Consider the following 21,005-nt stretch of genomic DNA (forward strand, 5'->3'; position numbering starts at 1 on the left):
GTTTCACACAAAAGTTATGCATGATTTCGAATACTGAACAGCGAAGAGGCTGGCTGAACAACAAATATTGGCAGCTGGGAGTCCACTTTGTATTGATGGTTTGATTACAACTACTCTTTGTCGACAATCAAAATGCTAACGGTTGGTCCTCGCGAAAAGAAGACTAAAATAGAGAGAAACAAGCAGACAAATGCGAACAGAGATCCAGAGAAGTGAAACCCGCATTTCAGCCTGACAATGGAAGTAAAGCGGGAGGATGAAGCCTGCTTACAAAGATTGCACTGTCAGCTGGATCATGCAAAGTCACTCCTTGGGATCAACCGTAAAAGTTCCTTGATGCAAAATGCGGATCTCTTGGAGCAACTTTTAAACTGCTTCGAACTGGTGATGCCTTCAGCTGTCAATTTAGGGCCATCTCCAGCAGCATCCACCAGCTCAGTGCAGCTGCCACCAAAAAAACTCCCTGGAACTCAAACAAGAACACAGCAACCTGCTCGGCGACCACAAGAGGCAGATTTACGTACATGCTTCTGTAGATGACCCTTTCTTTGTTTGCACTGGTGAATTGCTAAAGTCACTGGTGAAGTGCTTCACAAGAAATTTGCAGTGTGAATTTTGTGGCGGGGACTATCAGTTGTCTGGATTGTCGTTGTCCAAGGAAGGCCATGTGTGCCGTTTGGAGCTCCCTTGTGTTTGCAATGATTCACTGGTTTGGCTTAGTTCAGGGTTACTTGGTCATCCTGCCAAGTATCTTGCAAATATGAAGTAAGTAAAGAAAATTTAATTTACCTCCCAGTATTTTAGAAGCTGACATAATTAAACAAATTAAAGCAATAAGATTGTTTACCACTGATTGGTACTGAAATTTGGACCATGTTCTTATACTGTAATTAACAGTCAGTTGTTCTGTTATTGTTAGTTTATAAAGTTAAAAACCCGTGATTTTGTTCAACTGCTGGCACACTATTCCATTATGGAGTGTCCTACTCAGTATAGCCAATTCCTTTTCTGTAGGATGGTGCATGCATTTACCTGTACTGGTTTGACAGAAACCCAGTATGATAGCTTTGGTGAGGCTGCAGGCATTGGCTCTGTTCTGGACAAGACAATAGACACAAGTGGGTAGTTTTCTTTCATTGCACTCCTGGTTTGTGGAGGTACAGTGGCCTAATGTCAGTACACTGGACTCCGCATCAAGTGGTCTGGGTTCAAGACCTGGTGGCCAGGGCACTGTATTGTGGCCTTGGAGACAACACTTTTCTCTCAAAGTGCCACTCAATGCCCAGTTGTATAAAAAGGTACTGGCATATGTAATGCTTGGGAAAACCCATTGATGGACTGCCATCACATCCAAGCAGGAGTAGAGGTACTCCTAGTTGCTCCCGCAAAAGAAACCAAGTTAAGCTCCAGCATAGTGGGCCATTCTGCTTGCATGCAGACTATGCAGACCTTCCCCCAGGTTAAGATTTATTCAGAAGTAAGTCATTTTCATCTCTGACTTTTTATAGTCTACAAGGATCAATGTTTTGGATACTTCCAAATAGTGAGGGATCTTGCCCAGAACTTCATGGCAGAAGCCAGATGGGAGGTGCAAGCAACCAACAACTACATAGCAAATAGCGATGTAAGTTAACATACAGAGTGTGTCAATAAAATATAGTGTATTTTGGTTCTTATTTTTCATCCCTACTCATTTGCAGTGCATCATCACTGATGCCAGACATGACTCCAGTAGGGCAGCCATGCATTCCACTGTCTCAGCCATTTCTATGAGGTATAATGTTGAGGTTTTCTTATTTTTGATTTCTTATAATAACTATTTCAATCAATTAAACATCGTATAGTCTATTAGGCCCAAAATGTATCAATTTGGGTTTCCATTTGTTAAATATATATTTATGCCCAGCATTTCCTTGAAAAAAAAGGCAGTAGACCTTCTAAAACAAGCTTTGCTTTGGTGAACTCTGACAGTAAATTGTTCCAACATTACATATTAGAGGTGCATTTTGTTGATAGGTTCATGTCATATGAGTATAGTGTAGCAACACTTTTGTATGTATTGTTCTTTTGTCTTCAGAAACAAGAAAATCATTGGTGTTTGCAACTGGAGTCGAAGTAATGAGAGAAGTGCCCCAAGCAGAGAAGTTCCAATGACGAAGGAGCTGATGACCAAACTAACAGAAAATCAAGGTTTTTACAGTTTAGATGATATTGAAATATCCAAACCTTGATTATTGTTTTCATTGATTTCTTTTTCCTTTTAAAGGTCACAATGTTACAGAGGTGGCCCATGATTGTGTTGTAGCACTGAAAAACTGGTTTCAGGGAAGGGGCATAAGGAACTCTTTTGACACATGGCATGGTAGGTTCATTAGGGGACTCCTTGTCATTGACATTGCAAGTCTTGTGGCACTTCTTTAACTTAGTGAGAATCTATGAGCATTGCATCTCAGTCTTGGTGTATTGTCTGCATTCCACCATAGGTACAGAAAGGGGTGGCAAAGGAAATGAAAAAAGTTGCAGTGGTTCATGGCATTATGAAGGAGTAAAATGATTTACAGAGCTCTCTGACAAAGGTATATGAAACCCATTCTTTAATTAACATGTAGTAATCAAGAGAAATTTCTCATGTAAAGGAAACATTATTTCCAAAAAGTGTCACACTAAAAATAAAAATGGCCTTGTTTTGCTTGCAGCAAAAGCCAGCAAAACTCATTTCCACTGGGCCATGTGCAACGATGAAGGCACTGAAGAAGGCTTTCAACAGTACTTGCTCAACATTGTGGATCATTATCAGGTAAGTAATGTACACCAGTTCTTCTACACCTAAAATTTGATTTTTCCCCGGCTATCTCTATGGGTCTTTTTACCACTTTTTAATTATGTCCTGTGCTGTTTATTGTTACTTGAACCAGGTAAGCCTATCTGTAAACTAGGGAATATAGTTATGGATCTACATACAGTACAGAAATTGAAAAAATTAAGTAAACTAAAATGCATTAAAAATCAGACACTAACCCATTCACGAATTGCAGTACCTCCCCCTATTTGGGCAACCAGTATTAGTTCAAAAGACCTGATTAATAAATGGTGCATGTCTCCATCCTAGGGAAAACATGCGCTTTGTCACCAAGATTCCAGGTGCAAACATGAGGGTTATGTATGCTCAAAGAAGACAATAACTGACCCTAGAGCAGTGCTGGCGTATGCAACTGCTGTGACTAAGACCACCATCTACAAAAATCCTAAAGATTATCTCATGGTATGTATGCAATAGCACAATACTATTTCGATCATGCATGGCATGGCTTTCCTTCCTCTTACGATAGTGCTGGCACCACAATGACGTAGGGAACTGACCCATTCACTACCTAAACGTTCTTGCTTTTATAAAATTTCCTACAGTGTCATGACACCTTTTATATTGAGTCCTTCCATGTGGTAATACTCATCTATACTGCAAAAAGGATTCACTTTGGAGATGAAACATATGAGATGAGGGTGCACCTTGCTGTATTAGACTGTGTAAGTGCACGGGCTTCCAATGCATCCCTTTTTGTGGCATATTTGTTTTCTTCACACTTAGCCAAGCACCTATTAAAAACACTTTGTCTTTCTTGTTTCTTGCCTTGCAATAATATTATTATGTGAGAGTAAAATACATAAAAACATTATGTGCTACTTGGGAATGGAACAAGTTTATGTTCTCCGCAATTTCAGAATGAGAATGTTGGGAGAGAAGTGAACTCTGTCCAGTACTATCAGCACTTGCAACATCCTGGGAGAATGGCCCCCACTAGAGTGCTACAACCAAAGACATTTGAATTCCGACAGCCCATATGGAGAGCACTGTTTCAAAATAATAAAATTTCAGCAGCTCCTCTGACAGTGTGAATAGGTTTGATGTTTGACTAAAGTGTTTGTTATCCATTTTTGGTCTAGAAATGACACAGATTGTGGGCACACCACCACAACCTAACTAATATCAAGTTACAAAATTTATTTGATGGAACTGAATTTTATTGTTGTTTGTAGATATGTTATCAATCGTTAATAATACTAATGATAATGAAAACTAAAAAGATAAAACTATGTAAAAAATATATCTAACATTGGAAATGGTGGTAATATACAATAGCCATATAAAATGTTTACTGTACAGTGCTATACATTGCTAATGGCGTTTCTTTCTTTTTTCTTATTTCATGCAGTTACTATGGCAGTTGCTTTTAGGAGCCACAACACATTAAAAGTGAATGGTCCAGAACATATTTTCCTAAGGCGTTTAACAAAATTACTGTTCACTTTATATATAGCCTTCTGATGTATAATGACACATACAGTTCTGTTGAAATATATCTACTTAGCCTGCTGACAGTTGATGTGATGTTTTTGCCTTATCATTCGATTTTTATACACAGGAAAGGAACACTGGAAAGGTCTGGAAAGGAATTGAAAATTTGGCCTTGGAGACTGTGTCGCAATTTGCGATAAGAATGGAACTTTGCAAGCTAAGTGATCTTGTATCTTTGAAATTTAGTGACAGCAATGTCTCTTCTTGGATATAAACTCTAACTCCTAAAGCATCTATGTTGTGTAGGTCGGGGCTGGGCCTTCCCTTTCCATGGAAACGACAGCTGCACCAAGCCATATTACTACAGTTCATGATACAAGTTTGGACACCTAATTTGAATTCGTAGAAAGGAAGGCAACCTTAGATTGCATCGTAATGCTCTTTACAAGATCATTGCTCAACCCTGTCATAAATAGCAGAACTTGTACCACACAATTGCTGATATAATTCTTGTCGCTTTTCATTGCAGCCAGCAATAATCAAGGCAACAAGCAAGCAATGTATAGCAGAAAGCAGGTGTTTCCTTTTCTGTTTTTACTTGTCATCACGATCAATGGAAATTAAAGAATGGAAATGTTGCTGGTTGTCTTACTATTGTGTTTTTTGCTGAAACCCCCCCTCCCCACACACACCTACTTCTATCATCAAAGAAGGTTTATGTTATGAAAGGCAAACTTTGCATCTGTAATTGCCCATTTCATGACCGACAATGACCACAGTATGGCACCCCATCAGGATTTTTGGCCATCGCTTCCTGACGTCCTCCACAACACAAACAGGCACCCTCGATGTAGCAGCCTATGGCCTCCGTTCTCTGCAAATAAACGGGGTCACACCATAACCCCCTCCTTGTTAGAATAGTATCGTACACTTTGTAGTCGCCCTTTCGTTTGGCATGGTTTGTCAACCTTGGTTGCCCATGAGCTCAGAGTCGGCTAGGGAGATTTTTGCTTTGCAGAATACACAGTGAATTGCAGCAGAAGGAACACGAAAGTTGATGATTCTTGTCGGTTGTATGAGTATGACCCTCGGGTCTTGTTTCAGCAGAAACAATTTTGCGATGAAGGTCATCAAAATTACTTGGTGGCTCTTCTTGTTCTTGTTCTTGCTGAACTACGTGAAAAGAAGAGCAGCTAATGTGGATTACTAATAAATCAAAGTGACCATATTACATTCCCAAGCGCTGTCTTGAAAATGATGGAAAAAGGTAAGGAAACGGTTCATTATCGAAGCTGTTTACAATGACGTCAAAATATTACAGGGTTGCAACACTTGTAGTATATCAGTGAAAGGAACATCTGTATTAAGCAATAAAATGAAAGAGGAACAGTGCCATGGAGCAATAATAATCATTGCATTTCTTACAGGTTACGGGTAGGTAAACATAAGAGTGCTCTATATGAATATTTATAATTTACGCACTAAAGCGTCTGAATGGCAAAGGACCATGTGATATTGCCATAAGCTGGAGTAAACAAAGGAAAGAAAACAAAAGTCTTTTAAAAAGCTTAACTATTACCGCTTTCGATGAGGAAATTAAAACGAGATCATGGCAGTTCTACCTGGTATAGCTAGATTTTTTTTACATGGTTTTTCCACCTTGACGATCTCGCCGCTGTTGACCGTCAACCATCCTCGTAGTTCTTCAATAAATGTTTCATGGAGCATGACTGTAATCTAAAAGTGATGAATAAATAAAAGAATTGTTTTTTGAAGAATTACTTGCAAAGAAAATTGAAAGTAAACACAGCTCTTACCTTTCTTGAATTCGAATTGCCCGCCATATTGAATTTGACCCGCACTCGTCAGAGTTGATTGGCAAATGAGCTCTGTGCTTCCCAGGGAAGCCTCCTTTCATAGCGCTCCTTAGTGTTTAATTACATCTTACAACTTATATCCATAGGTTGCCACTCATGCCTGTGGTGTACTATCATTGCCTTAGAGATAAAGCTTCCCAGGGACGGAAGAAGTCGTACCATTCTGCGGACCCTGGAGAACCTTCATGAGCAACATCAGAAATTTCTTGATGCTGGGGGTGACATCAAAAAGGCTAAGAATTATTTCAGTGTAATTCATAAAGCCATTTTTGATATCCCAATTGAACAGGTAAATAATAGAAAACTCTTCAGCAAAATATTTTAACACTAACCACTTGCTGAGAAAATAATGTACTAAGTTTTCTTTCTAACCTTTAGATTTACATTCCTGGCCTCCACATCAGCCTGGAGCTGTTTTTGAAGTTTTTTGACATGCTAGTCAAGGAGTGTGATGAGTTGGATGCCAAGATTGCCTGAAATTAGCTGAAACTAACAATCAGCTTGAAAGCTTGGGTGATCTAAATGAGCACATTACACTTTTGAGACAAGCTTCAAAACACTCAAAAACAGCTGAAAATTATGATACCCAGGCCCAGGAAATTGAAGACAACACAATACACCTGCTGACTGTTGCCAGACAAGTCCTGGTTTTCAATGAAGACAACCAAAGCCCTGTCATCAACACAATGCTACAGTCTGCAAGGGAACTTAGAGAAAAAGCTGAAAACAAGGTTGTTTATGCTACAAACTACACTAATGAATCTAACTTCTCTTTAGTGTGTTTAATTAACTTCTAATTTTCTTTTCTGATGTTGTTTCAGTGTGCTCAGTCACTGGCCATCCAATCCAGTACTTCACTGCCAAACGGATCTGGTGTGGTTAACACAGCCAATGAAAATTTTCTCTAAGAGATCAATGATAAGCGACAAGCCTACCACAGTCAAAGCTTTGTTGGTGACCATGTGGATATCTGCTTAAAGGTCAGGTAACAAAAAAAAATTAAATTAATTTTCTTACTTTAATTAGTAATATACTTTTCAATACTAAACAACTACAAGCATAAAGCTTGAAATACCTCTTGCCAGGTACATAACATCAAGAGGGCTGTGTGAAAACGTAGTGGACACAACAAAAGACAGAGCTCCATCATTTGAGAATGAAGCTAAAATCATCCAGGAGAAGTACGAAACTCTTTTGACACTTTTCTCCCAGTGCCACTCCAAGTAAAACTCCAGTGAGGCAGTGGAAGATGCAGAAATAAATGTGCTAGGTACAACACCTACACTTTCAAATTACCTATCTGTTATGCATATGATTTTTTTTCTTTTTCTTTCTCTCACGCATTTGTGAACTTTTTTACCCTGTCAACAGAAAGAGACATAGAGACATTTGTCACTTTCTTTAGGAGCAACTTCCCAGATGCTACCTTTCCCCCAAAGATGCACATGCCTGAGGAACATGTCGTCCCATTCTTGAGAAGATGGCACTTTCCTCTTGGATTTTTTGGTGAAAGAGGAGGAGAGAGCATCCATAAAGATTTTGTTCAGCTCGCTTCAACATTTTCTCACGTTAAGCCTTCCACAATGCGTCTTAAGTAAATGTTAGAGGAGCATCATGATTCCTGAAAAAAGGAAGCGAAATTTGAAGAGAAATCAACAACTTCAAGAGCAAACTAATGTACACTGTTAATTTAGACTTTAGTTTACAGTTTATATTGCTTAGAATAGGATGTCAGCGTTTCGCTCGCATATGAATTCAAGATCACACTTAAGCGTATATTTGTCCTTTTCTTTGCCGATCTGAATAGATTTAGGAGAGCTTCAACTGAAAATACTTCTATAAATCTTTTGTAAATAGTGATTCTCAAATGTAAACAATAAATGGGCTTTGCTTTGCTTCAGCCCAAATAGTGTTTCAAACTCTAAGATAGTAAAGGCCGCTGAACAAGGGGTCATAATGGCGGCGATAAACGTTGAAAATGCCCCCAAGACAAATTCTAATAGCATCTTTCAACCATCTAACTTCTGTTCCCAACAGCTCTTTCTTTCAGGAAAACTTCTGAAAATCCACCATAAGCCCACAAAAATTTAACTCTAAACCACAGCGTGATATCTTTGCTTTCACCAAAGTGATTTTTTGACACCAGATAAATCGGTTTCAGGCCGCAAAACTAGTGTTCCTTCGATGTACACCATAACCTTGAACCTTCGACTATTAATTTATGCTGTTTCTACACACAGTAGGCAAAACGTGACAGAATACAATTCATTTAAAAACCTGTGCCCTAACCGTCAACAAATTGGTTGCTAGCTCATTGCTAGGCGTTGCTAGGTTGTACATCATTATCATAGTGCATAACGCTGCTTATGTTTCACGGGCTCACAAAAAACCTAAATTCTGCGCCAAAAGTGCCGTGGAATGCAACCATTCCTGCTTCACCAGAAGATCTAGTGATGTTCTCTAAAATGGCAAGGGAATGGTCACACCAAGGCTGTCTGTACAGAAAGCCTTCCAATGTACAGGTACACTTCCATTGCAACATTCCATGCATGCAACAAAAGCAACCTGACTTGGATGGAAGGTCTTGTTTCGTTATTTAGAATTAAAATTCCTTCTTCTAACATATGTCCACAAGCAATACATCAGAAATCACCTGGGAATTTCGACATCCCTAGACTACAAGTTGTCGAAAACCTAAAAGGTAAATTAGTGTTTCATAGAAGTGATGCAAAAAAGCGGTAATGTAAGGATAAAAACTGGAATGTTCTCCTTTTCATAAGATGTACATTTTAACCGGAAAAAATGAAATCATGCCACACACGCAAAATAAGTGCCAACCCCCCCATTGGCTACATTAGGATGGTTTCTTGTTCACAATCCTATTGTGTTTCCATTGTCAAGCTTGGTTGTGCTTCTTTAGCCATGAAAAAGCCTTTCCATACAAATCCTAATTATCACTTTTGACTGCAGATCTCAGCGTTCAGCAGGCAAATAATGTTCCAGTCCGTACTTGGTGTGAGGGGAATAACATTTTGACTTCACAAGAACAACTTTTTTTGTCATTACCAGAAATTGCTGACAAAATGGTGGACCGAAGTTAAATCAGTGCTTTAAAAATGGCTGCCGATATAATAGTGAAATATATGGAGTAAAAAGAAAAAAGCCAAACTTTCCCTACTTAAATAGTCCACCGATTCCTTATCGATTTCAGTGGAAAGAACATTTACTGCAGTATTCATAACAGTAATTTTTATATTAAAAGCATCTCAAGGTCTGACAACTCTGCATTTATAGAGGCCATAAGACAACTCCTTAACCTTTACAATTTCATCACAAAAGGGATGAATAGTTCACCTTCTCAACCATCCTAGAGACTTTGTTTACATTGGTTCCCTGGTTCCGACCTCGCAAAACACTGCTACATATTTACACTTTCCAAGGCTACAAAAATCCAGTTCTATAAGCTTTCCGCCATTCCGCCAAATTTACTTGAGAAAAGCACAAATTCAAGATTGTTTTCTTTATCTAAGTGGACAGAAATCACCCTTACTGCTTGGAAATTGTCGCTGTAAACAAGGTCTTCTCTTCCACCTATTCATTGACTTCGGCCACCATTTTTGGCTGATAGCCTAGCCTTTTGTTGGGAAGTATGCTGGATAGCTGTAAGGTGGACTCATTCACAGTGCAAAAAAAAGCTACCAATAGATCAAAAATTAACTGTCATTAATCCTCTGCTTTCTTACATAAGAAAGCAAAATGTTGATTGGTTTTTAATAGCTTTAGCTGTTGAAATTCCCTACCCTTTGCTACAGCTATGGCACAACATAGTTCACAAAACCGAAGCTGATCAGGGTAATTCTGCAGATTACCTTGATCTGTTGAATAGTTGGATTCCAAACAAATGGTTCCAAATTAGCAGGGAAACAAGATTTCAGATCCAGGAAACACCCAGATGCGAGGCAAGCTCAGTTGTCTCAAAGAGCAACTGGTAGTAGGAGAAAGCAAGAGCTTAATAACTGTCTTCGCTCTGAGCACTTTAGTCAATGAGTTAGTTTCTATTGGAAAGATTGAAGATGATTTACAAGAAGCTAATTTAGCTTTAGAAGAGTGGCATAAGAAGTTTGGAGATTTACAGCAAGAGAAAGAAAGTCTGTTAAAGGAAATGACTGAGGCCAAAGAAAAGAAGGATGCAGAGATAGATAGCCTTAACAGAGAGCTATCAGAATACATTCAGCAAATGGCAGATTTAAGCAAGAATAGCAAACTAAATTATGGAAAAACAATTAAACAGCTATCTGAAGGGCAGAGGCTAAGAATAATTAAAGAACTCAAAGGAAGAGCTGACCTAGCACTGTGGTTCCTTGAGAGTCATGGTTTAAAATTAACCTATCTTCATGTCAGGGAGGCTCATTCAAGGAGAGAACGTACATTTGACTTTCTAAAAGAGAAAGTAACCCAGGAAGATGAAGACAATTTAGAGCAGATTTTATTTTTGTTGGACAAATTTGTTGTCAGTGATGAACTGTACCATGAACTCACCATATTATAAAATGATTTACCTAGGTCATATTTAATCAAACAGAAGAGATCTGATCTCAACAAACTCTCCCACATTGAAAGAGTCCTAGGAAAGTACCCAGGAGTACAGATATCATTTATGGATACACTCCAGGATCACATAAGAGAATATTTCAAATCACACCCACACCATTCCCTGGAAGAGCCTATAAAGGTCAAAATTAATGGCGATGGAGCCAAGTTGTCATGAACGACCAATTTTATGATTTTGTCCTTTTCCCTTTTACAAACTGGGGACAGGGTGATGTCCTCTAAAGGGAACAGAACACTATGTATAGTAAATGGACTAGAAAAATATGACACACTGAAAACATCAATGGGTAGTGTCATCAGTCATATATAACCTCATCATAAAAAATGGCAAAATAGAGGTTGATGGAAAAGAAGTCAAAGTAGAGATGTTTTTAGGGGGGACTACAAATTTTTGCTTCTGGCAATGGGCCTCAAAAGGGCAACCTCTGATTATGCTCATGTATGGTGCAAGATTCATAAGATCTAAAGGTGGGACATGACCAAAGACCTCGACTTTTACAACTCAGGGGAATTAAAGAGGACCTTAAAGGAAATTCGAACTTGGCATGGTTTAAAAAAGGTTTTGTTCTATCCATCCCCCCATGGTTTGACATTGAGCTTGACCATGTTGGTCTGGATGAACTTCATTTAATGATGAGGATCACTGCCAGACTTACTGAGAATATAATCACTGAAGTCATGGACAAGGACAGCAAAGCTGATTTCTTAAAAAAAGGGGAGAGGATAAAGGAATTTACCTCAAAAGATTAATCAGTCTAATAAATGACCTTGGAATAACCTTTTCAGTGTGGGGAAAAAACTAATGCAGATAGCAAAGGAAGTGGTTCATATGAATGGACCAGCCTAATGGGTTCAGATAAGAAGAAACTCCTTCATCTGCTTCCTTCCCAGCTGGAATCAAGGGACATCCTTTGTCCTGAAACAAAGGAAACTGTTGTGAAGCTATGGAGGGATTTTGATACCCTTTACCAATTGATTAATGCTGACCCTGAGGAAAATGAAAACCTAGTTGTTGATATTTCAGAAAAATCAAAGGAATTTATTGAACTCTTTTGTGTCCCTGGAGACACCAGAGTTAGGTACAACAAATTATGTGTTACCCCATACATGCATGCACTCTCCTCCATGTTCCATTTTTCATCAAAAAACAAAAGGCATTCAGGCAATTCATTGGTCAGGGTGTTGAGAAAAACAATAATGACGCAAAAAGAATTTTTTTTCAAAAGTCAAACAAATGGGATGCAGCTAGGGATGTGCTGCAGTTGGAGGCACGACAACAAGCACTCCATCACTGTGAAAGGGAGAAGAGAAAATATGAAAAACAAAACAATGAATACCGGGGTAGTGGAATTGTAGAGTCACATGAAAAAAGAATGCATTCTAGGGATGGTGCAAGTGCAAGTGAACCTGAAAGTGAAGCATCTGTTGTAAACACCACTGAAGTACCAACTACAAATTATGAAAAAATGACAGTAAAACAACTTGTGCAAGAAATCAAATCACTAAATTTGCAAGTGAAGGGAATATCAAAATTAAAGAAAGGACAACTGACTGTTGTTTTAAAGAACAGTGATTGCCTACTGTAGATATTCATGTCACCTCAAAGAAAATGAATGAATTAGTGAATGAATGAATGCATGTATGCATGCATGCATGCATCAATGCATGAATGAACGAATACCGTAAACACCCGCAGATAAGCTGCACCCTGAGTTTAGCAACTCAAATTTTGGAAAAAAGTTTTTTGAAAGAAATCCAAAGTTGAGCCTTTAGGAGTATTATTCATCGAACGTAAACTCACTTTTAACATTGAAACGAAAAATACTTCAATTTTAGCACTTTAATATAATGAACATCGTTTCAACCACCTTTAACATGATTGATCTTTTTCTGGAATTTGTTGACAGGTATTTCTTCATTCAACACTGTTTTTCCATTGATTTTTGTTCGAGTGTTTGTCGAGCGTGCGTAGCTTAGTAACCAGGCATTCGATCGGATTGGAAGATGGAAAACTGGACACCGGAAGCAGCCCAATGTTTTTAAGAGTTTTGCGGGTATTAGACAAAGCACCGTTTCTGTCATGTTCAAGTTTACATCTGCTGTTCGTGGCTATCACATCTACAAAGAGATTTGGGAGCCAAATGTCGGAGACAAATTTGTTGCTCTAAGAGAGTTACATAATCAGTTTGACAAATATGCCATCAGTGCTAAACGGTGAGGAAACAGTGGGCCATCTACCACGCGAATACTCGAGAATAACGTGGTATTTTCTTGCTCGTGGAGGATCAATATACGTTGAAGTTACTGGCTGTCGTCAACACTGCAAACAGCTTTGCGGGGGAATGGAAATTCCGTGCTGCGTGACGTTTTCCTGTTCGAGAAAAGCGACCATAAACCGCTTGAATGATCTTGTAACGAAGAAGGTTTAATGCTTTACGCGGCAAAAATGTAAGCTCTACAATAAGCTTACACTTACATCAACAACAGCTCTTTTAGGAGCGACCAAACTTGCAAAAGCAAAGACCAGTACTCCCTTGTAGTTTTATGTAATGTTTATTGACGTACTTATCCATAGTGTCAATTCACAGAGATTTACGGCACCTTTTCCAAATGTTCCCGCAGATAAGCCGCAGCCCCGATTTTGAGCAACGATTTTTGGAAAAAAGGTGCGGCTTATCTGCAGGTCTTTACGGTAAATTATTGGGAAGAAAATTGCTCTTCTTATGAGAAAAATATTTATTCCTTTCAGTGATTAAGTATTCACATAACTAAAACAGTTACATTACGTGATTACATTCTGAGAGCAGGCTTTCAGGTTAATAATAACAGTAACTTTTTTACAGGGAAACAGTGGTCCATTTGTAGGGGGGCCACCTTTATTTCCACTAAAATGCGTAGATTGAAAAGCTAACTTTGTCTTTAATTTTAAAGGAAAATCAAGTGCAACACCTTGGCCAAATTCATCAAAGTAATACCGCCAAAACGAGGCAGACATAACCTACAAACACCATCCTATAACATGTAATTCATATAACATGTAATTGTCTAGGCCAGTTGTACCCCTATTCCTAAAAATGTATCTCATTATGTCAGGATCAATATTTATGGAGGCTGTGTAACTGATGCAAGTAACTTACACTTCAGTAAACCACGTATGGCTTCCACAAATATTGCAGCTGCTCTCTCCAATCTACAAGGAGCTATGTTTGGCTGAGCATAACTCCTGAAGAAAAAATATACATTTCTTTACCTTATTTCGACAGTGAAAAAAATTAATTCCAAGTTACACACATGTGCCTACCACACATCTTTGTGATAAAGCTCAATTTTTGTTGCAGGCAATAACAACAGTCCTCAAAACACTTTAAAAATATATTCTTGAGATTGCATTCCGATACCAGGCTGATCACATGGTGCAATGCACCCCATAAGGCATCATACTCAACTTTGTTGATTCAATCAAAAATTAGAGAATAAATACAATAGAGAAGTTGAAATAGAAAAGCTGGTCACTTCACAGACAACAAAAATTATGGAATTCTACTACTCCTTTTTAGCACCCTGTACTCCCGGAGTGATAAGATAGGTTTTAAAATTAATTTACCTAATTGCATGAAAATTCAAGTGCTCAGCTGGCTCCCAGCTACATGTCCACATAAGCCAACCTATTTTATCAAGTACTCAGTTCCCTGCCATTAGAAATAAGTAACCGAAACTCAGTTTGAATTTTTCTGTCTTTCAAGGACAAAACTATATGTATTTTCGTAACACAAAAAATCTCACAAAAAAAATTAACGCACCTTTTTCCCCTTCCTTTCACTGATCACTCTTTTGACTGCGTAGATCTTAGATTTCGTTTTTCTTCATAGCTGAAGTGGCTCATACAAAATATCTGAACAACACAACTTGTTCAATATTTTGTAGTTTACCACTGCTCGTGGTCTTACTCGTGAAGCAGCCATATTGAAAACTTGACAGCAATGAGCATGTCAATTAGACTTTGCAAGCAACCACATGCCCTCTAATTTGCGGGGGCAGAATGTCGCCAGTTTCTGGTAATGATGTAATGATATAAAAAGTTACCTGAAATAACACCAGAAACAATTTCCCATGGGAACTAGACCAAATAAATTGCAAAAAGTTCAGAGAAATTATGCGAACACAAGTAAAATTTCATCATCAGTTTCATTTTATCAGTACTTTCAAGTGTTTCAAATGAACTTCAAAATTCTTTTTCGATATTTGGTGTTGTTAGAAATGATTTCCTTTGGGAAGATATTTAACAATTGCACAGAAGTTTGCAATACAATGTAAATAATCTTGGTACAAAGTTATTGTCCATTGTGTCCAACCAATGTGGTGCAGAGGCAATTTTTCCAACTAGTTTCACTGCAACTCAACAACCCCAGTTAAACATTCAACAACCCCAAAGGTAGCTTTTCAGTTTCCTTCGCCCACAGCAAGTCAACAGCCTTTGCCAACCAATCAGCCTTATTAGCTTTACGTCCCATGTTTCCATTCTCCTAGTAAATGACAGTTTATTGTTTACCAACTGTAATACTATCCTACTTAAACCAGTGTATGCTTTGGTTGTGGAAATACACTGATGCCGAAGGTAACCATCCCTGCTTCACTAGAAGACCTAGTAATGTTCTCTAAAATGATAAGGGAGTGGTCATACCAAGGCTGTCTGTACAGAAAGCCTTGCAATGTACACTTCCATTGCAACGTTCCATGCATACAACAAAAGCAACCTGACTTGGATGGAAGGGCTTGTTTCTTCTAACATACGTCCACAAGCAATACATCAGAAATCACCTGGGAATTTTGACATCCCTTGACTACAAGTTATCGAAAACCCAAAAGGTAAATCAGTGTTTCATAGGTGTGACACAAAAAAGCAGTAATGTAAGGATAACAACCGGAATATTCTCCTTCTTTCCGTAAGACGCACATTTTCACTGGAAAAAAGGAAATCAAGCCACACACACAAAATGACTGCCACACCCCCATTGGCTATATTAGAATGGTTTCTTGTCCACAATCCTGTCTTGTTTATGTTGTCAAGCTTGCATGCGTCTACATTTGTGTCACATTTGTGAAGCAGCCTTAATTAATTAACATTCACCACTGTAGAGCATCCAGAATGTTTTTCTTTCAAAATCCCTCAGTGTCAGTGAATGTGGTAGATATCCCCCACTGTTCACCTCCACTTCAGTAAATAATTGTTAATTAACAAAACTATTTTGAGTAACGACAAAAAGAAAACTGTAAAAAAAACCTTGTAAATTATGTTAATGTGTGATTTCATAAAATATAAATACCCACTCCATTGATTTTAAGGAAGTCAGCTGGCAGGGGTGGGGAGAGGGGGAAAAAGGCTCAAAAGTCAAATGTTTCAAGTGAAAGTGACAATTCCAGAGAATTTCAGGGCAAGGGGTTTTACCCCAAAAGCCTTCTATAGGGAGGTATCATGTTTTCTGGAACAACACAATAAATAATTGGTGGCTTATTACAGTGCATACTAGGTTTCATGTAAAAAGTTTAACATGATAATTTCTACTTAATTGCCACTGATACTACTTGATGATGTTGCCACAACATTAACTGTGCCAAATGTGCTTGCAGAACACGCTTCAGGTGGCACTGGCAGTGCCTTAAAGAATTTAGCAAAGTGCTTAAAAAAGAATTTTAATTTTAACAACATGGCAGCAAAAAACTCAGCATCAAAATAGATACGTTTGATGACCATCCCCTGAAAGGTGTAGGTGACAAAGTCACACCACTTTGCCCCTGTTATCCCCATCTGCCCTTGGACCTGACAGTAGTATTTGTGGTTTTCCTTTAAAACCGGGAAATCATCTTTCATTTCCAAATGAAATTGACCATCACCAGCACATGCTGTCTCGGGTGCGACATTTCTGTTTGTAGGGACATTTAATTTCAAGGATCCCATATGGGTTGTCCTCTGTCACATCAATAACTTTTGCATCTGGTGAGCAACCAAGGAATGGAAAAGCAGGGTTTACCACAAATCCCAATGGAAATGTTTTTACAGGATGCCCACTGTGCTTTAGGCCCTTGAGAAAAGCATTACCGACAGATTTTCGACTTAAAATGTCTCCAAATGTTGAAGCTGTCAATCTGGGTCTCCTTTCACTCCACCATGGACTGTTATTTCACTGTGACTGTGTTTTAGATTCGAGTGAATTAGCATCCTGTTCACTGATTCTTAGAGAATCATAAAATTGCTGATGTTCTGAAGTGCATTGTGTGACAATAAACAGGGGAAGATATAAAGATACTGCGAATAAACGATAATTTGTGATAGGTACAGTGTTGCTGTTACATTGCTTAGACAAATCAACATTGCATGTAGCTTTGAAATTTCCTTTAGTGGGTGCTATTTGATAGCTACGATATCCTCCCAAGGGTGCAGGCCCAGCTCTAGTGGGTACACTTTTACCCCCAGTCTTCATGTACAAACTAAGCCCAAAGTTCTTGTTGATGTTTTGCAAATGGGCTATGAAACTTTTAATCTCTATGTCACTTGGGGCTGCCTTAACTCCAGTATACAATGAACAGGCAATATCAGGTGAGGACTGTACAGAAGTGCTTCCTGACGCTGTTGTCCCTAGTTTGGGTTTTTTAAAGACCATATTCCTCAATGGTTCTGATGAGATGCTCTTTCCTCTAAGCTTGTGCCACCGCTGGGGAAGGGAGGTGCACACCAAATCATCTGGGACTGATTTAGTTTTAGTCAAGTAATAGTGTGAAACAAGATACATTAGGCCTACCACGTGATTACAAAACCCAAGAGATCCAGCCACACAGGTGCACAATGATGCCAGGACATCAAAAGGTTGTTCAGTAGAAATTGCTATCTTGATTTTATGCAGGGATTAACTTTTCCGAAGGTTTCGATAGCAACGGGCCCTGAAGTAAAAGGTTTTGCTTTCTTTGTGGTGCTTGACCAAAACATTATGGAGATACCCTTCAATAAAAAAATTGACACCATGCTCAAATGGTTTCATGACCATGTAGTCAGGGGAATGCTAAATATTTTTACTAGAGTTTCTAATATACTTGACTATAGAATTGAAAGTGAAGGGGGGAAGGTCGTTCAGCATTTTGTCCATATTGTTCTCTTGGGGACAGAACCGAAATTTTTCTTCGTTCTCTCTAACAAGATCTGAATCACTCTTGCTGATTTGAAAAGGTGAAACAGCTTTCGCTTGGTCACCATTATTGTTTTCCCGATCACCTGTTGCCACTGCAGGGGAATTTTTTAAGACTCCTTTTACTCTACAAAAGGAAGTGAATAAAGGACGCTTAACTTAAACTAGTAATCAGATGGACAGAGACAATGAAACGAACGTAAAATAAATGAGTTGAAATTTATTGATTATCAACAGTCTCAATAATGCTTACTTTGCAACTAGCTGGGCCTTTACTTTTAATCCTTTGAGGCTCACATTTCTGCTGTGAAGAAGCTCTTTAAGTTCGTTTACATGCAAGTTCTCCACTGGTCTCTCCATGCTTATTTAGGAAACAAAAAACACAGTAAAAGCCAATGAGGCATTTCAATAAACATTGCCATTGTGTTGTCGCCGCGAACTCAAATATGCATAACAATACAAATGCAAACCCTGCTTTTATAATAGCACTAAACTTTACAACTCCTCTCAGATGTATAGTTTTGTAAAAGCTATGGTCTCGAACTAAAAAGCATTGAATTTCAAAATCAAGATGGGAGCAGCCACACTATAGATTACTGTAAATCGATTACCAGGGGATCATATGACAAATTATCACAAGTTGACAAAAATAACATTGAACAAGTTTTATCTTTCATGTACAAATTTTGTGTGGGGGATGAAGTTCACCATGAACTCTCAAAGATCATAGAAGGATTACCAAAATCCTATCTTGTCAAACAGTCAAGAACTAATCAAAACAAAACATATATTGAGAAAACAGCTGGAGAGTATCCTGGTGCAAGCATCAGCTTCACTTCTACCCTCAGAGAGCACATAAAGGAACTCTGCGAGAATTCAGCAGAACTTAAAGATAGCACAATTCCAGTAAAACTGAGTGGAGACAGGGCCCACATGTCAAGAACTACAAACTTCATGAAGATGTCCTTTACATTCCTACAACTGAATGAAAGTGTTACGTCGCCGAAACACAACAGAACAGTTGCAATCATAAATGGGCCCGAAAAGTATGCAACACTAAGAGCATCACTCTCCCAATTTTTTCATGAGGTGAATGAACGCATCAGCAAAGGTACAATATCTGTTAATGGCAGGATGTGCAGCTAGAATTTTTTTTAGGGGGTGACATGAAATTTCTTCTGATGATTATGGGTACAAACTCTGCCACTGCTGATTATGCTTGCTTATGGATACCAGCAAGCCATTCAGCCAGTGCAATGAAGCTCCCCAATGGAGGACTCTGGAGGAGTTTAAAAAAAATGTGCCACTCTAAAGACAACTTTGGAGGTGTAAATGAACCCCTAATTAACATTCCACTCACCAATGTTATCCCAGATGAGCTACATTTACTTTTACAAATCACAGACAAATTGCTGCAAAATGTTATTGACAAAGTGTTAGAGAGGGATGCAGTGGAAGATTTCTCAAAAACCAGGGGACAAACAAAAGGAATCAATCTTTCAAAACTTGTTAAGGCAATTAATTCTTTGGGCATTTTATTTTCAATATGGAGCACAAAAAATGCAGATGGCTCCGAAAGCCAAGTGAAAGAATTTACTAGTCTTCTTGGTTCTCAAAAGAAGAAACTACTGAATGGACTTCCCTCAAAATTAAATGAAGTTCTCCGTGCTGATACTTGTGAAACAGTGAAGCAAATCTCAACTGATTCTGAGCATTCGTATAATCAGATTTCTGATTTTAGTTTGTCCAAAACTGCTGCAAATGTCATTTCTGCACAAGCCAAAGCATAGGTTGAGCTGTCTTGCTCATAAAGGGGATAAGGCCTAGGTATACCAGACCCAGGGTAGCCCCTTACATGCACACTCTGCTGTACCACATCCCCTTCTTTGTTAAAATGCAAGGCTGCTTTAAAAAATTCACCAATCAAGGTGTGGAAAAAAGTAACGATGAAGCAAAAAGGGTACTCTTCAACATGTCCAACAAATGGGATGCAGCGAAGGACATACTCTCTACAGAAAGCAGGGAATGGGATTTCAAACACCATGAGAGAATGAAAGGTCAGTATACAAAAAAAAGCTGGAGTATTGGAATACTGAAATCAGTGAAATTAGGACACAGAAAATGGCCCGCTGTGAGGATTTCCCTGATACAATCCACGATGATGAAATTCCCACTTCTGAGGTGAATTCAAAAAAACCTCTCAGTCAAGCAGTCAAGAGAACTCATCAAAGAAAAAGGTCTTAGGTCAAAAGGTGTGTCAAAACTTAAAAAAGGAACTTAGCGAAGTCACTAAAAAATCTAAACTTGATTTAATCTTAACTTAACATTGGCTATGAGATTTATAACTAACATGAGGATAGTACTTTAATTTGATACTTTTTCTATGTATACCCTTAGTTTCTCCACCACTTTGTCCCCCAATTTTATATGACTTTTGGGAGAAAGACCAAGTAGTGCCCTCATCCTAACAGGAAACTGCATCCTGTACCCATCACTGTGTTTCTCAAACACACAATTCCACTGCTTGGAAAGTTGGCATTTACTGAAATCTCCATCCTCATATAGGGTCTAGTTTTTTTCAGGCGATTTCCTTCCTTTACTATGAAATAGATATTTGAAAACACCATGTCTGAACTCCATGGCAATTCTTTGCTCTGGAGATTAGTGCATGAGACACTCTAGTATGCTGTGTCTAGGCCAGTCCACATTCTCCTGAATAATTGCAAGTTTCGGTTTGGGGGCTGCAAAGGACTTAGAAAAAGTGTGATATGGATTAATTTTTAACCACTGTGAACCAAAATAAAAAAACACGTCTTCCTCATTTAAGACTAAGACTACTGGTTTTTCTTTTACTGAGACTTTCATCTATGTGACTAACAACAAAATTAAAATTAAACACTGAAAGCTCTGGAAGACAATCTGGCAAGCTTAAAGAAGGACCCATGCTAATAAAAGGCATAGCTCCTCCCCCTCTTTGTCACACAATCTTTGTTTCCTAGTCCTAATCAAAGATGGCGGACTCAGTGAGGAAGATGCGGTAGACCC

At 38.5% G+C, this 21,005-nt stretch overlaps 2 protein-coding genes and 3 pseudogenes across 2 annotated transcripts; 4 read left to right on the top strand and 1 right to left on the bottom strand.

Annotated features, from left to right (window-relative positions):
- The first annotated feature begins 237 nt into the window (after window positions 1–237).
- LOC145501701 (uncharacterized) lies at window positions 238–6,230 on the top strand. Its single transcript, XM_081481115.1, has 6 exons — window positions 238–510; window positions 920–1,118; window positions 1,509–1,543; window positions 1,641–1,774; window positions 2,078–2,190; window positions 2,267–6,230. The coding sequence occupies exons 1-6, from the start codon at window positions 238–240 to the stop codon at window positions 2,419–2,421; spliced, it is 909 nt and encodes a 302-aa protein (XP_081337241.1). The 3' UTR covers window positions 2,422–6,230.
- LOC145501702 (uncharacterized) lies at window positions 2,729–10,094 on the top strand (annotated as a pseudogene).
- Window positions 10,095–10,106: 12 nt separating this feature from the next.
- LOC145501835 (uncharacterized) lies at window positions 10,107–12,368 on the top strand (annotated as a pseudogene).
- A 1,182-nt stretch (window positions 12,369–13,550) lies between these two features.
- LOC145501703 (uncharacterized) lies at window positions 13,551–15,942 on the bottom strand. The gene is made up of 2 exons (XM_081481116.1): window positions 14,649–15,942; window positions 13,551–13,780 (listed from the first exon to the last, which is right to left on the bottom strand). Exons 1-2 carry the CDS (start codon window positions 14,742–14,744, stop codon window positions 13,565–13,567), a joined length of 312 nt encoding a protein of 103 aa, XP_081337242.1. The 5' UTR covers window positions 14,745–15,942; the 3' UTR covers window positions 13,551–13,564.
- A 2,193-nt stretch (window positions 15,943–18,135) lies between these two features.
- On the top strand, window positions 18,136–20,241 carry LOC145501704 (uncharacterized; annotated as a pseudogene).
- The last annotated feature ends 764 nt before the right edge of the window (window positions 20,242–21,005 follow it).

The sequence above is a fragment of the Orbicella franksi genome, chromosome 10 (genome assembly GCF_964199315.1).
Source record: "Orbicella franksi chromosome 10, jaOrbFran1.1, whole genome shotgun sequence".
NCBI classification, from domain to species: Eukaryota; Metazoa; Cnidaria; class Anthozoa; order Scleractinia; family Merulinidae; genus Orbicella; species Orbicella franksi.

Bases quoted from the DNA above. Each gene is read 5' to 3' on its own strand.
- LOC145501703 (XM_081481116.1), bottom strand. From the start codon at position 14,744: ATGGCTGCTTCACGAGTAAGACCACGAGCAGTGGTAAACTACAAAATA. The intron at 13,781-14,648 runs TGAAGAAAAACG...TGGTGTTTGTAG, and splicing joins TGTATGAGCCACTTCAGCTA to GTTATGTCTGCCTCGTTTTG.
- LOC145501701 (XM_081481115.1), top strand. From the start codon at position 238: ATGGAAGTAAAGCGGGAGGATGAAGCCTGCTTACAAAGATTGCACTGT. The intron at 1,775-2,077 runs GTATAATGTTGA...TTTTGTCTTCAG, and splicing joins GTCTCAGCCATTTCTATGAG to AAACAAGAAAATCATTGGTG. The intron at 2,191-2,266 runs GTTTTTACAGTT...TTCCTTTTAAAG, and splicing joins CAAACTAACAGAAAATCAAG to GTCACAATGTTACAGAGGTG.